The sequence below is a fragment of the Cannabis sativa genome, chromosome 3 (assembly GCF_029168945.1).
Source record: "Cannabis sativa cultivar Pink pepper isolate KNU-18-1 chromosome 3, ASM2916894v1, whole genome shotgun sequence".
Classification (NCBI taxonomy): Eukaryota; Viridiplantae; Streptophyta; class Magnoliopsida; order Rosales; family Cannabaceae; genus Cannabis; species Cannabis sativa.
The window spans coordinates 21,210,113-21,226,973 of record NC_083603.1 but is presented as its reverse complement, the minus strand read 5'-3'; the positions used below and the strand labels follow the sequence as shown (position 1 = coordinate 21,226,973).

General features: G+C 37.6%; 2 protein-coding genes across 3 annotated transcripts; both read right to left on the bottom strand.

Moving 5' to 3' along the window:
* Positions 1 to 372: 372 nt before the first annotated feature.
* Positions 373 to 6,427, bottom strand: LOC115709392 (kinesin-like protein KIN-14I). 2 transcript variants are annotated; one of them, XM_030637481.2, is made up of 19 exons: positions 6,272 to 6,427; positions 5,776 to 6,088; positions 5,256 to 5,422; positions 5,010 to 5,153; positions 4,671 to 4,907; positions 4,493 to 4,564; positions 4,314 to 4,385; positions 4,128 to 4,205; positions 3,878 to 4,006; positions 3,606 to 3,783; positions 3,321 to 3,494; positions 3,123 to 3,229; positions 2,845 to 3,023; positions 2,443 to 2,604; positions 2,075 to 2,328; positions 1,809 to 1,972; positions 1,569 to 1,718; positions 868 to 1,373; positions 373 to 771 (listed from the first exon to the last, which is right to left on the bottom strand). In XM_030637481.2, the coding sequence occupies exons 2-19, from the start codon at positions 5,906 to 5,908 to the stop codon at positions 648 to 650; spliced, it is 3,030 nt and encodes a 1,009-aa protein (XP_030493341.1). In that variant the 5' UTR covers positions 5,909 to 6,088; positions 6,272 to 6,427; the 3' UTR covers positions 373 to 647. The 2 variants fall into 2 exon arrangements, with proteins under 2 accessions (XP_030493341.1, XP_030493342.1); XM_030637482.2 differs by having other exon boundaries at positions 6,256 to 6,404.
* On the bottom strand, positions 6,002 to 14,754 carry LOC133035973 (uncharacterized). Its single transcript, XM_061112432.1, has 6 exons — positions 14,328 to 14,754; positions 14,042 to 14,233; positions 13,603 to 13,954; positions 9,764 to 9,955; positions 7,719 to 7,804; positions 6,002 to 6,088 (listed from the first exon to the last, which is right to left on the bottom strand). The coding sequence occupies exons 1-6, from the start codon at positions 14,517 to 14,519 to the stop codon at positions 6,002 to 6,004; spliced, it is 1,101 nt and encodes a 366-aa protein (XP_060968415.1). The 5' UTR covers positions 14,520 to 14,754.
* Between the last annotated feature and the right edge of the window lie 2,107 nt (positions 14,755 to 16,861).

The window sequence follows — 16,861 nt, the reverse complement described above, 5'->3', positions numbered from 1 at the left end:
TTATTTGGTTTTTGCCTTAATAAAATTTGAAAATAAAAAAAAATAGACTAACCAATCACATCACGGATCTCATCTGCACAGTGCATGTTTGGTAACAATTTAACGTTATGGGCCAAATTTTTTAATTCAATTGGGACACTAAGCACATAGAATTTCCAATCTCCTCTGGGGTCCTTTTGTTACTCTAGCTAATGTTCTCCATATTCTCCCGTCTGTATATGCTTTTTCCATTCAGTGATGTATAAATGGTAGTAGTAGTAGTAGCCAGCTATATTACAATGTCACAACTTTTACTTCTCAGAATATCATTTTGGATCATTAATAATAAAAATAATGTAGTGGAACACAAGGATTCTATGACCAAAAATCATCTGTGTAAATGTCATCCACACCAAGCAGGCAGGAGTTTTTTCTAAGTAAATCAACTCAGTACAAATATACAAGCAACTGGATTTATTGCTGCAGTTAAACTCTATATAAGAAAATAAAAAAATAAAAAAATTTAAAAGAAGAAGAATATGAAGTAAAACAAAAAAAAAAACAAAAAAAGAAACCTCTCTGTAACAAATGAAAAAAAAAAAGGTAAAAAAATTATACATAGATATATTCACCACTCAATGTGTCGATAGTGTGACACTCTTTTGTTTCTACTTTCTGTTCCCGGTTTTGCGTTTCATGTCAACCGGGGCTGGCTGCCTCCCTATCCGATGTGGGACTGCATTTGAAGCTTTTCGGGAAGGTGAAGGGCCCAGAGAAGAATTGAAATTCTTGCTGTAGAAGTTAAATGTGAGGACTTGTTAGAAAAATCATGTTTAGTTGTTTTAAGTAGAAATAATGGATTATACAGATCAAGGGTCTTTTCTTTACCTTAGTTCTGGGCTCTTGGCAATCTTGTTTGTATTAAGTTTCTTGGTCTTTGAGTCAATGACATTGGTTATGCCAGAGAGTTTGGTCTGATTAAACTGCCAAAGCAAATCTGGCTCTGAAGAGTCACTGGTGGCAGCATCAAGATCATCCATTTCATCAGTACTAACACCGCTGCCATTGAATCGGTTGTTTCCTCCCATGAACATGTTGTAGGATTGGTCCTGATAGAGTTTTGTAGAATCTGGAAGATATTTCTGGTACAACATGTCAGATAAATTTCCATTGTCTGTTCCCCAGCATCCTCCTAAAGGGTTGCTTTCAACCCTGCTTACTTCTTGCTTGTTCACCATGACTTTATCAACCCACTCACCCGAGCTCATGTCTTTCTCCTCCTCCACATAGTTATGGCCAGGACTATTCACAGGTGGCCATGAAGGTGAGTTTGCCAGTAGCTCATCAAGATCAAAGCTTTGCCTCTTCTGCCTCAGTGAAGAGTTTTTATGATTCTGCAGCATCAGAAAGAAACCAGATAAATATAGACCAACTCTCACACAATCAGGTACAAACCAGATTTTTGAAGACAGGAAAATACAACAATTTGAGCTACCCCAATTGGGTTGTACAAAACCAGATATTACATATTAGGAATAAGTAGATGAAGAAAGTAATGTGCAAAAACTGATAAAGCAAAAAATTCTTACTTCTATGTCTGAACTCTGAAGTTTGGACTGAAAAGGAGATACTTCACTAGCTTTTGTCCTGTACTTGTTATTAGCACTGCCAGAGACAGATAGTTGGTTGTGGTCATCTTCATCATCTTTCCTTGCCAATGCTGCCTTAAGACTAGCAATCTGCACCAGTCAGAGTTATCAAAAACACTAAAACAATAGTAATGGATGGGAAAGGGAAGGTTTTGAGAATATTAAAATTGAAAACTCAACCTGTTCTTTCAGGTCTTTAACATCTGACCCATCTTTGTTCACCTTGGCAGCTCCAAGTTCGACTGTAGCAACTCGCTCCGCGAATTTAAGTGTACTAATAGTTTCACCAATAGCATCAGGTTCAGGACTTATGTGAACAAACATTAATGTCTTGGCCTGCCCTCCTATAGATATTTGACAAGAACCACAAAGCAATGATCAGAGGATATTTCGAAAGAAAAGCAAGAGAACAAAACATGAGTGAATGGAAACAAATAAATGGTTACCAAGTGAATCTTGGAGTAGTTGTGTGAGTTTGCTGTTCCTGTAAGGAACATGAGGATTCTTTTGGGCAAGGGAAGCGATTACATCACCCAAAGCAGAAAGAGATTTGTTGATATGTTGTGCTTCTTTCAATCTATCTCCTGTTACCTCAGACTTGTCTACTCTTTCACTCCCAGCTAAGTCAACTAGATGCATGCAGCCACGAAGGACAGCTCCAGAAGTCAAATCCCTTCCTTGAACATGAACGGTCAAGCAACTGCATGTGATCATTAGTTAAAAAACTACGTCAGCTAGTTGACATGAAATTTTTCCATGCATGGGAAAAACTACGTACACAAGTACGCAAATAAAGAGATAAATAGATTGTTACCTATGAGAGCGACTACTACGATCATTTAAGGCTGTTGCACCCACAACACGATTCTTATGTCCAAGATTCATTAGATCTATTACGTCTGCTGTTGATGAAACAGGAACAAGGTTTGCATCTGGTACACTTAGTCCTGTCTGGGAACTAACACGGATTTCTAATGTGTTATTAGTTAAGAAAAAACAGCCCTAGTAGGAAGACTCTGTTTAATAAACTATAACAATCACTATGCAGTACCCAAAAAAGGACTCTAAACAAGCATACCACCCATTTCAGTCATCCCTCTTAGGTATCCATACTATCAACTATAAAATTATAAAAGACAAGTTTCATGTAGCTTATATACTTCTTGTAATATAGATATATGTTTATAGCTCAATAAACACAAGTTAAAAAGGATATCTTTTGTTAGTTCCGTCAGTAACCAGAAGATCCCTGACTTGCTCATTGTATATCTCGATCATCTGGACAGAAACATCATAGCGGAAAGTATCTCTCCTCTGATCTGCTATAAGAAACAAATCCCCCAATGCTCTATAATTTACACCTCTACTTTTCTCTGTAAGATCCCTTGGTCCAGTCTAGACATATGAAGAGAAAACAAAAAGAAAAAGAAAATGTTAAATTGCATTGCAGAAGACAGTGTATAAATTTGAATTTTATAAACACTTGTACTGTACCATGGTGAAAGTTTTTCCTGATCCAGTTTGGCCATATGCAAATATACAAACATTGTAACCATCAAGAACAGACCGAATAAGTGGCTGCATATCAGAGAATACATCCGCTACAAAAAATGATAATGATGATGATATTAAAATAAGAACAAGATAACTTGGCAACAATTAAGAGAGCAACAACATGAGAATGTTACTAACCTTGAGTAGCAGATGGCCCAAATACTTTGTTAAAGCTGAACAACTTTCTCCCTTTCCCATGCCTTGAAGGGGCATTAATTGTGATGTTTCCATCTTCTATGTGATCCACAGTGCTCAAAGAGTTTGGTTGTCCAGGCAAAAATGGCCTCACTCGACAGTAAACTCTTATACTTCCTAAATTCACAAAAAAAAAAAAAAACTATGCAATTAGTCTATGTATTTCAAAGGGCTAGAAATATGATGAAGACAATACTTGGACTTTAGGCAATGGATGATCTTATTTACCTTTGAGATCTTGTACTTGATTGTACAGCTTTCGGTTCTCTTCAAGAACTCGATGATACCCAGATGCAGCATTAGCTAGGCCATGAATGTGCAAACCAAGATTGTTGAACTCTTCATGGAACTTCATTTGAATGAATTGCATACCAGCTTTTGTTGTGTGAATGGTACTTTTTAGTTCCTGTAAAAATTAAAAATTAGAAACTAAAATAAGTACCTTAGTTAGTACAGTTTCAATTTTGTAACATGACATATTATATCTCAACTTTGCATACCTGAATATCTCTTTGTTGTTTATCAAAAATCAATTGTTGATTTAGTAGCTTTCTTTTTGACTCCTCATCAGAAATACAATTCTTTTGGAACTGCTCTGCCTTTATTATATTGGCATGTTTTTCTTCTACCTGATGAATCACAATACTCAAAAGTGAACGATAAGAATGAGTTGCTTACATTACAATTGAACTCATTTATTCAAAAATTCTCAGCTTGAAGTTTTAATAGGCCTAAATGAGAAAAGAGTACCTTTCTATCACCAAAAGTAGATTTGGCTATAAACTTGTTTCCATTAGAAATAGACATGTCCCTTGGAGTTGGTTTTAGCTATAAAATATAGTAAGTCATAAACAAAGAACTAGTTAGTTAAATTTATATATAACAGTACAGACATAAGATATCTTAAACTTGCTAAAGAAGATAAAACTAACTTACTGTTTCATATTGTTGACCAGACATTCGATGCTCAAATTCCTCCACCACCTTACTTAAGACAGATTCCACCAACTGTTCAAACAAAATAACAAAACGAAAAATGTTTGTAAAAAAGGAAAAAAAAATTGCACAGTTTGATACTTAGTAAATGGCAGCATTGAATATGTATCATTACACACCATGGGAACTTCATCAGGCTTCTTATCTAACAGAATTGCACGAACAAGTGCACTCATGGAGCCAGAATCAGACTGCAAATGCACACAAAAACAGAACATGCTTAACATCCTTAACTAATCGAAACCTCACAAAGGTTTTCATTAGAAACCAACAAATAAAAAAACTAAGCTTACCAACCATTTTATTATATTCAAGATCAGAAGAGAGACCGTTCAAAGTTTTTTCGGTCATGGATGAGTTCCTTGATAAGGAATTGGTGAACGGTTCTGAGTTTTTCCTTACAAAAGATTTTGTGGACGTGGTAACTTTCACATTTCCACCAAATTTCCAGACACCATTTCCACCACTCTGTTTCCAATCAGAGTAGGACTTAAGAGCCAAAACACTGTTCACAACCCTTGCAGATTTTCCTCCCTGAACATAAAAGAGATCAAAAACATTTTGTCAAATTCCAGTTCCATAATATTGTTCTTAGCTTCAAAACCATAGTTGTTCATCTCTAAAGACAAGACATACTTGTTCTAAATCAGATGCTTCGAAAGTAGGAATTCCCATATCTTGTACAGCCACAAGAAAGTTCCTCACGTTTTCAAAGTACTGAAATGCAGACAATGCTGCTCCATCAGGGATCAAAGCAGCATCACATGGACTCTCCACAACCTGAAAATGAATTAAGACATGTGAATAATATACATAGCATAGATAAACATCATATTAACAACCATGGCGTATAAACTCTTTTTTCAACTTAGATAAAGTGACCTTAGACACAGCTCCAGGTTGAACTTTATTGAGAACATTGCAGAGAATAATCCCACTTCTCAATCCAAGCCTAAACTCTTCTTCAGAAGGCTCTGCAGGCAAATCTTTAGCGGCCACAACTCCCACCATCTTCCTCAGCCACCCTGCAGCTTCATTTCTTCTAGAAGCTGAGGAAAAACATAAAAGACACAATTAGGAAACTAAATTAAATACATATGTGGAAAAAAAGAACAGAAAATTTTCAAAATTGGAAGATTACAAGTACTGGCCATAAACACCAAACACCAAAATTCTCAAGAGTCAGATCCTAATGAAACCGGGTGGATCAGAAAGAGAAAGGGCAGTACATTAACATTAGTAAAAATAATCAAAATATATAAGAAAGATGAGTTTAGCTTAGAAACTAAGATTGATTGGTATGAAGGGTACTTAATTAATAAAATAGTAGTGAAAATTGAATAAGACCACATTGTATGTATCATGGTGAAGAAGTAGAAAATAAGCTAAGTTAAAATAGTACCAGCTTCCTCAGCTCTTCTAGATTCCAAATCAAGACCACCACCCCTATTACGATTCCCATGTTGCTGGAGAACATCCTCCACTACAGACACAACAGAAAACGAGAATGTTCCCTCCGTCGCCATTGTTGTCATATTTGTTTTTTCTTCCTTCTCGGTCCCCACTAAACAGCAATAGCAGCAAGCAGCTCCACAACTCACTCACACCAAGAAAGTCCCAGAAAAATCTCACAACGCAACGATCAAAACAAACATCTTAAACACAAAACCATCTTCCTCTGAGCAAAAACCGTTGTGGGTTTCAGAGAAAAAGATCTGAAGATAGAAATGAAAACAAAACAGAGAGCTCAGAACTCAGAACAGAGAGAGAGAATGAATATGTTGTGTTTATGTGATAATATCTTCGTAGTTAAAAGTAGTGAATTGTAGTCGTTGGTGATGAATAAGAAAGAAGGAAGATGATAATGAGTCTTGTTTGTTACCAATTCAGAGACTCACATTATTCTCCATGACCTTTAGCTTTCGCCCTTTATTTTTATTTTAGTTTTTCAATTTTTTTTTCTCTCTACAAAGCAATCCAACCATCTCTTCCTCTACTGCCTTACTTTATACTCTGTGACCCTCTCTCTCTCTCTCTCTCTCTCTAAGCAACAAGCAACAACACTCCGAACCTAGTCCCAAGCCTTCTCATTTAAAGACAGCATTTGAAAAAAAAAAAAAATAACATTTCTTTTGACAAATTTAAAGAAATAATTGTTTATTCTTTTAAAGAATCATTTTTCTTTTATTATTTTTTTTTTTTAAAAAAAAAAATCAATTCATTTTTATTTTCATGAACTGCCTAAAATTAAAATGAATTGTTTTTTTTTTTTCAAAAAAAAAATCATCAGTTGGTTATTATTTTTCAGATTACAAAAAAAAAACATCTGGAATTAACATCTTTTGTTAAAAAATGATATTTTATAGTGTATTAAACGAGACACATCAATTTATTTAAATATTTTTTTTAAAAAAAATTATCTACATTGTTAATAGAGTTTAAGAAAAGTAGTTAGTTAAGTAGTTACATTTAGATTGATTTAATATATTATGAGACCAATTTCTAACAGGTGATTTTAATTCTCTTTTATTAGATACTAGGTGCATCTCTAATAGTGGTACTTGAAGAAAATGTTTGATGATATGGCGGAACGTTTGGAAGAAGTTAATTATGTGGAATGATGATATTAAATTTGAAGAGTGTTTAGTATTAAAGTAAGAGTATAAAAAATAATGTGAAAGATAAATAAAATAAAATATTATTTTTTAAATGATGTGAAGATTTTTGACATTTTTGAAAAGTAATATAATTGGAAATGCTTTAAATGCTAATGTGAAACTAGCACTATAGTGTATCACCTTAATGATTAACAATATTTCTAATAAGTTATTATATTAAATAATGTACCACATAATATTTAATTGTATTTGTATCACTGGGAATGTGATACCTTAAGTAATACTAGGCATCACTATTGCATTGACACCTTAAATAATTCTAGGCATCACTATTATTTTTTTTTAGTGTTTGAGAGGTCACCAATCACCAAGAAGAGCTGCACTGGTTTGTTGATTGTTCAACAAAAAAACTTAAGAGCATTGACACATGTAACTTACGTAGTGAATTTTTTTACGTGGTGAACAGAATCACTCATAAATTAACGATGTAGGAATTTACAATTGGCAGTGGAACTACTCAAACTAGGATGGCTCATCGTCTAACCGAATGACATGTTTTGCCAAACTATGAACTGGAGAATTCTTATTGTAAGCCACATGGGACGAAATTGCCCATAAAAATTTAGACAATAAAGTTATAACATTCTCAAACAACAACCCTAACTCATTAAAAAAATATTCTTCCTTTGTTGATAGTTGTCTCCAGAGAAAGTGAATATGAATAAACCTCTTTAATTGGGACTCCGCGGAAATGAGCCCAATTGAGTCCTACCAAAAGAGCCAAAATTTTGGGTTGTAATATTGAAATACTACCTGAAAAACAAAAAAAACAATACCAAAAAATAACAAGTATTAGAAAAGACAATCTTTGAACTAAAATTAATAGGGTAAAATCATATTTAAACACATAACTAAATTAAACTAAAACTCAATTACATTAAAAAAAACTACCCTATTAATCACCAATAATATGGGCTAACACAGCAAAAAACTACCCTATCAACCCATGTTTTAATAAAGCCAATAAAATTTAATGTAAGTCCAAATAAAAAGTCTAACATTCTCCCACTTGGGCTACATTAATTTTAATACATATATATTATATATCAAAATAATTTTGTTTGAAAACGACTCATGGGTTGAACAACAGGAAAATATTTGTGGCCACTTTTAAAATGATAGTTCTCTGATAGCATCTCAATACATCGGTCCAATTTAACCTTTGATAATGAACTGTGATAGTCACATTATTTTTAACTCAACAAAAGATATTCATAATCACAAATACCAAAGTATTAAATCGACATGGTCAATAAGTCTAGTAGTGTGGTAAAGAATTATATTCAACATATGATCAATTTAAAATAACAAAATATCCTTATCAGTCCTCAATTTCACTGATACTGTGATGCTTAGTAAATAAGCAAGTGAAATTAACCATACACTACTTAATAATAAGTCAGTGTCACTAAACATACTTAAAAAATTCAGCCAACAAAATATCATTGTCATTAAGCAATTAAACTTAAAAGACAATAATCACAACAAGATATGCCCTACATGCTATCAATTTAAATATTCTCGAGAATATAACAAAGCATAACTGAAAGCATAAACATCCAATAAAAAATTATTGGCCCATCAAGTAGTTCATAACATTAATAAGTAAAGGGAAATTTCACTATTTGCCCTTAATAATATACCTCATATCAAAATTTATACCCTTTCTTAATTTGTACAAATTTAGTCCATTAATTACATGAACTTCCCATTTTACCCTTTTTTAAAAAAAAAAAAAAAATACCTAAAATCTGAAATGGTGTTTCTCTCTCTTCCCTCTTCCCTCTCTCTCGTGCACCACTCTCTCTCTCTAGAAAAAAACTGAAAAATTTATCAAAAAATTTCCCCCTATCCGTCCCACTCTCTTGTCACTCTCTTTATTTGCTGTTGAATGGTTGTTTGCTCGGTGGGTGTTGGTGGAAAACCGAAGCACAATACAACATCTCTCAAGAATCTTACACCATTATAATGGGTAAGTTGTATTTTAAGCATTTTGTTTGACTTTATGTAGTTTAAAATTGTTATATGTGTGTTTATTGTTGGAACTGCTGTTTTTTGGTCTGAAATTGTTGAGATATGGCAGATCTGGTTTTCAGTCGAATTCTGGGTTTTCCAGAGTTATCGATGATATATCGATGATATGTCGATGGTTTGTCGATGATAACAAAGGGGAAGGTCAGTGACAACCATTATCGACGTTATGTCGACATAATGTCGACATGTTGTCGACATCATGCAACCAACATGGTATTTACTATTTGTCGACAGTTGTCGACAGAATGTCGACAACATGCATTTTTTTCTTTTTTTAGATGTTGTCGATACTTTGTCGACATGATGTCGACAAAATATCGACGCAATGGAAAAAAACCGTGAATTAAACATAAACATAACATAACATTAAAATTAAAAAACATAAAAAAAACATAACATAAGAAAACATAAAAAACAGAAAACATAACATAAAATAACATAAAAAAACATAAAAAAAAAACAGAAAATAAAGTTCATAAAAAAAAAAAACAAACATTAAATAAAACTCCCCACAAGCCATAACATAAGAAATTATTTTTTTTTTAAATTCTTTGGCTTGTGGGTGAGCCTTGCAATACTTGCATAATGTTCCAGGCTTCACCGGTTTACCGTTGAAGATGCCTAGTTTGCAACGACGGCATCCTTCGGGGAACCCTGGTGGTGGAGCCGGCCATACACCAGTTTTGCAAAATTCTCTTTCAAGTTGCATGAACCTGAACTCGTTACGATTTCGTTCTCTTTCGAAAGCTCGATCGGCGTCCAAAACTTTCTGCATTGCAGGAGTAATTATGCCAACATCAGGCTCCTGCTTCAGCTCTTCAGGAGTTAGGATGGAGAATTTGCCGTTCTTTCTTGTGGCCATATTTAGAACTTAAGAGAATAAGAGAAATTTTTAAGAGTAAGAGAGAAGTAGAAGACAAGAGCACTTATGAATAAGAAAGGGATTTGCTTTTATAGAGCAGTAAACATGTTGGGAATGTATGAAAATTTAATGGTCATTAAATGCGTAACTGTACAGGGAAAACGCATGAAATGGTGTATTTGTCGACTGAATGTCGATAGTATGTCGACATGATGTCGACAACATGCCAATTTAGTGTCACTGCTAACACATTTGTCGACGCCATGTCGACTTCATGTCGATATGTTGTCGATAGGACACGTGTCTGACATGCAACGTTTCAATTGGGAAGGGTTGTTGGGAACGTAGGTAAAATTTATTAACATTAAATGTGCAACCGTTTTTAATTGTCGATTGAATGTCGATGGTATGTCGATATTATGTCGATGACTAGCATGGTTGGTGTTGTTGTCGACTGTATGTCGATAATATGTCGACGCAATGTCGACAATTAGTGCCCTAATTTCTGATGTTGTGCTTCTCGACATTATGTCTATTGATATCGATGGGATGTCGATTTTTATTTTTTTTTGGGTGTTTTTTCCTTTACTCACCTTGTTTTTTTGGTTTGCAATTGCAGGAGACAAAGTGTTCCTTGTTGTATCGTACGATGGTGTTTGGTTATGTGAGAATTATAATTGGATCTATAAAGCAAATAGCAGCTTGACGTTGACAGTTACAACCGAGACAACCCTACAAGAACTGCGACAAATTTTATATGAAGAGTTGGAAGTTGATCCGGTAGCGTATGATTTAAAGTTGGAGATTTGTTCCTTGTACATGAAGGGAAAAATGGTTGCGCAAGAGGTTATTAAGAGAGAACGCCAACTGAGAACGTTTTTAGAGATGAGGGCAACAATGTCAAATACAGAGTTTATGCCATTATTCGTGACCAAGGTGAGAAAAGTTGGGAATTCGGAGCCTACGCCGCCTACTAATCCTCTCCCTCGGAGTGTGGTAGGGTCTTGCGTTCCCGAAACAGATGTTGGGATTGGTGTGAATGAGGAGGTTCCGGCCAATTTAGAGGTTCCGACCAATTTCGATGTTCCGACCAATGTAGGGCAAGAACAAGAAGCGACAGGATTTCATCAGTTTGAAGAGTTCGATACACCCTTCTACAATAACGATCCTATTGTAGATTTGAATATGGACGATGAGCATGATTTAGCAGTCGATGAACCCGTAGCAGGACCATTGTTGAGGTTAGAGTGTGTACCGAGTAACCAAGGTACACAGCGAGAACGACAACCTCGTAGTGAAAATTGCACTACACCTGGAACTAGCAGTAGTCGACCGAGCGGGCGAAGAACATGCTCGTCATGCAACGTTCTCAACGTTCTCCTCTTTTGAAGTTTGTACCAAGTTCAAAGCTCCCATGTGGACAAAGGAAGATATAATGGAAAATCATGAGCTAACTACTTGTTTACAAAGTAAGGAAGCAGGGGTGATAGAGCTTGGTAATTTTTATGAAAACAAGGAAGAACTGAGACAAGTTGTGGGTAGGTTTGCCCTTAATAACAATTTCGAGTGGATGGTGAAGAAGTCATCCCCTGATGTGTTGTACGTTACATGCAAGGCTCCAGATTGTAAATGGAGATTGAGGGGGAGGAAGAAGATGCATTCTGACAACTTTGAGGTCACTGTATTTCACAATGAACACACATGTAACTTGAATGCGAGACGTTCAGATCACCGTCAAGCAGCACCATGGGTAGTTGGCCACCTTATTAAGGGGAAGTACACCCAAGACGGAAGTAAGTACAAGGCTAAAGACATACAGAGGGACATGTTTGACAACTACGGTATCAGTATGAGTTATGTGAAGGCGTGGAGGTGCAGGGAGATGGGACTTACGTATGCTAGGGGTACGCCTGAGTTTTCATACATGAAGCTTTTTGGGTACTTGTACATGCTTTGGAACGAAGAATCCGGGTACCATTACCGACTTGTACTTAGAGGATGAGCGGTTCAAGTCTTGTTTTATATCACTCGGTGCATGTAGAAGGGGCTTCTCTTTTTGTCGTCTGTTTTGAGTATCGATGGCACCTTCTTGAAGACGAAGTACGGCGGTATAATGTTAGTTCTGTGGCATACGATGCGAACAACCAATTGTTGCCGGTTGCTTATGGTATCGTTGACAGTGAGAATAACGACTCCTGGACGTATTTCTTACAGAAGTTGAGGGTAGCAATTGGCGTGGTTGAGAACTTAGTGTTTGTGTCAGATAGGCATCAAAGCATTGATCATGCTTTGTTGAACTCGTTTTTCCGAAGCGATCCTTTGTGCATGCTATCACCACATTGTTATGAACGTGAACGCCAAATTCAAGACTGATGCTTTTCACAACCAAATATATAATGTTGCTTACGCATGGTCGAAGACTGAATGCGATAGAGAGTTCGAGAAGCTTAGAAAGATGAATCCGGCCATTGCTGCATATGTGGAGAGTATAGGGTTTGAGAAGTGGGCTCACCCTTATTGTTTGGGCGATAGATACAACATCATGACGAGCAACGCTGCTGAAAGCTTCAATAGTGTCACGAAGAGTTCGGGAAATATCCAATAACTACTTTGGTTGAATTTATCGAGTTCACACTCCAATCGTGGTTCGCTGATCGCCTCGAAAATGCTGACAAATGTGCCACCCCTTTGGCCACGCTCTTCGAAAAAAACTTGGCAAAAATTCATGAAAATCCAAGGTACAGGCGCGTCCAACGAAATGGAGCCAATTTGTATAACGTTGGTAGGGGACCTAACGGTGAAAGAGGTGGTGATGTGAATCTAGTTGAAAGAACATGCACCTGCGGCGTGTTCACGTTATTGAAACTCCCTTGCCTTCATGCATGTGCCGCGGCATTGAAAACGAACACAAGTGTGTACACGCTTTGCTCACCTTATTATTCAAAAGTAACGTGGAGGAAGATTTACGATGATACCATCAATCTCGCTGGTGACGAGGATGATTGGGTTCTCCGAACACATCAAGAATATGAAAGTTGGGGTACTGTGGAAAAGAAGCCTATAGGTCGTCCAAGAAAAAGCAACGGCGGAAGAAGACGGGAGAACCGTTTCCGTCCGAGTGATAAAAAGGTTACGTACCACGAAGCTGCGCATTGTGGCGATTCGAGCCACAACGAGCAACATGCAAAGCCCGCATCTGAGGCGTCTTGTACGTATTCGTTGGGAAATTTGATATATTGTAATGATGCATATTTTGTCATAGTTATTTTTGTTGAGGTTGAATATTTTTCAAATATTTTAATTATTTTTAGGTTTAATAGTTATTTTTGTTGAATAATGTTGATATTTTATATTTGAAACCACGTATAATTATCAAAATTTGAACGAAAAGAAAATCTATATATACATAACTGTAATGTTAATTACACAAAATATACAATGTCCCAATAATTACACATATAATCAGCCGACATTTTGGTAAAATAAATCGACACACCACCGTTGACGAAACATGGCTATCCTGGTACGGCGTCACATCGATCAATCCACGCCGCATCATGAGATGCTCCACATACTCAATGCAATACACGCCACAATCACCACTAAATGCAAAATAAAATGTAAAGTCGATCTAACGTAAAACATATTTTAATACTATAGTACTTTTTTATCGCTATGTGCACAGTTTGCGACTTCGGAACTAAGTCGTGAGTGGCTCGAGTCGCGTGCATTTTTGGAAGCACCGTGATGTCACAGTTAGCTAACGCCATGATCTGGTTGTTATGTGGAAATTCCCCGGTTGCAAGGAGTAGCGAGGGTAGCAGTTCTGCCCAAACCTTCATGATGGGTTCCAAGGCGGTCCAATGACAGACGCTGGAATCACAGTCGTAGACATTAATTTTCCACAGCTCTATGTCGACTTCAACTGTGACCCAGTGCCTTGCCGTGGGAAGGTTCAGAACGAAGTAAATAAACTCGTTACCCCTCCATCTCTCAAAGACTTGGGACTGTAATTACAGAGAACAACGAAACAATTAACAAACCATAATAATCTTCCCAAACAATTAACATTTAAAATCTTACTAAAACAATACCTTATGAGCCCCTGTGCAGTAGTCCAGGATATAATCCTCCCATTTAAAGTTTTTCCTCGGACCCTTGTGGCTCGTCCATGCACTGCTGATCATGGCGGTCACGAATGTGGAGAGAATGATACCCTTCTGAGGAAATGTCAGTGGATAGTCGGTGCGTCGCCTCCTCAGCATATGCATTGCTGCATCTATATGCTGCATATAAAGGGAAATGTCAGTTAGACAAAAAAATATATTAATTGCACATAAAGTTGTAAAGTGAAGTAATATTATAAAATACTTTACTTACGTCATCTGTAAGCCATTCCTTTGGTGTGAGCATTATCCAAAAGAATCCTGGACCGTAATCACCACTTCTCAAATCCCGAAGTCGGTGGTTCGGAATGAGTCCAACACACCACTTTCGGAAAGTGGTTAACAATTTCTCATCCGGTGGCTCCAGGGGATCAAAAGTCGAAGATGGCCTATGTCTCCTCTTCATCTCCGTATAGTCACCGAACCATACAGGAGGCTTTCTCTTCCTCTTCCGACTCTTAACCACTGCAGGTTGTGCCTCTATGGACAGAATCTCACCCTGCGACTCGGTGTCATGTACATGGATAAGAGGTTCTGCCTCGATCGGAGTCGCTGGAGCTCCCTCATAAGGATCGTAATCGTCGGGGAAGACCTCATCCTCTTCTACTGGGGGTGAAGCAGCTGGTGGTGGGGTAGATGGATCTGCTTGGGGCCTCGGTCGAAGCTGTCGTTGGCGGACGATTCAACATGGCCAATATGTGTCTGAGCTGCTCCATAATTACGTTCTGACCACCCTTCAGCTCTACATGGCTGGTCTCGTATGCCTTCTTCAGCTCGACATGAGCAGCATACAGACCCTGAGTGTCAGCCTCGATCCTATCCAACCGAGCCACTAAATCAGTGTACTCGGCACCCCGGACGCCTGATGAAGATGGTGCACTGGGCTGAGGTTCTGAACCAGTGGCCTGAAAAAATATATATCAAAAAAATACGGTAAGCATACGATAATTCCACAATGTAACAAATATCACAAAACAAAAATAATAAAAAATAAAGACATAAAAAAAGTTCCAAAAATTGGTACCTGAGTGTCTCTTTCCTGAGTGTCTGGGACCTGAGTCTCTGGTACCTGACTACCTGCCTCAGCCTCTGTGTCATCCACAACATCATCAACCAGGTTCTCCACGCCATCGTAAGATATTGTCCTCACAAATGCCTCCTCCTCTATCCGTGGAAGTAGCCCCTTCACCACTTCCAGATTCTGTTTATGGTTTAAAAAATATCAAAATAAAACCATTTAGCATTTATTACAAGCATTTATGTTAAATAATTATTCAGAACATAAGTGAAAATCATACCCGTCTAGAAAATAATGCGCTGACGTCTTTCTTCCCAATATCGCCTTTGCTCGTCCGGCTAAGCATCCCGGGAACCGAATCCCGTGGTTCATGCCATACCTCTTGCCAACCTCCAAAATGGCCTCGTACGCCCAATATTGGACTGCAGGTGCGAAGCCATATGCTGTGTATTTGCACTCGTGCTGAACATCCGAACTCAGCTTCTTCTCGTAGTTGGCCTTCTGTTTCAACATGTCTTTCTGAAGCGAGTGCATGAGTCTGGCGAATGAGTGCTTCCCCCAAGGAATTCGGAAGAAGAACTCGAGGTCTTCCACATATCTAAGTATGTGAGGCGTGATCAGCGCGTTGGCCTCGCAGCCCAGAAGCACTGACTCCACAAACAAGCACAAGCCGAGCTTGTACAAGTCTTCCGGGTTCGCGGTTGTGAGCGAAGTTGGAGTGCTCGTCTTCACACTATCAGACCGGTTGAAATATTTGTTGATCAATCGGTCTGACCCCGAGCGCGCGACCTGCGCAGCCTTCTCCTCTTCTGTTGGCCCCGAGGAGAAGTCCAAACCCGTAATGAGTGCAAACTCCAGCACCCCGAATCGGACCTCCTTCCGACCAACATAAAACCTCATCCTCAACTCCTCCTGAGCATCCACTTTCATTTTGTGGAGCATCAGCTGGTGAAATAACACCGAGGAGAATGTCAGTGGTACGACATTCCAGAAGCTCCCGAAACGGCTTTCCTTCGCCGTGTTATTAAGGTTGAACTCCTCAAACCGAGCTTTGATTTTTGCAAAAATTCCAGTGCCCCTATATGTGACGCGGCCAGTGAAATGCTCGGGTGCTGGAATAATGAGTCTGGGAGCCATCTGAAAAATCAAAGACCAAACAAATTTAAATGTCAAAAAAGTTAAGAAATGTCGACATAACATCGACATCATGTCGACATTCTGTCGACATTATCAAACATTCATAACTGGTCGACAAATCGTCGACATACAATCGACATGCTATCGACATTACCATAAGAGCAGTGACAAACTACCAACATCGACAAGTTATCGACATACAGTCGACAAATCGTCGACATTATACTAGTCAACTACCAACAAAATGAACTGGGACTTATAATCGACAAACTATCGACATACAGTCGACAAATTGTCGACATCCTAACAGTAAACTTCCAAAAGAATGAACTGCAACTTATTATCGACAAACTATCGACATACAGTCGACAAATTGTCGACATTCTAGGGCAAAACTACACAACATCAAAACAAAGGTAAAACCATCGACAAGTAGTCGACATTACGTCGACAACCTGTCGACAACAATGTTCAAGCACATACCCAAATACCTACACATATCGACATCCTATCGACATTTCATCGACAACTATGTAAAAACACAGAAAACACCATTGAAACATATCCAACACATACAACATGCAGCTATTGAC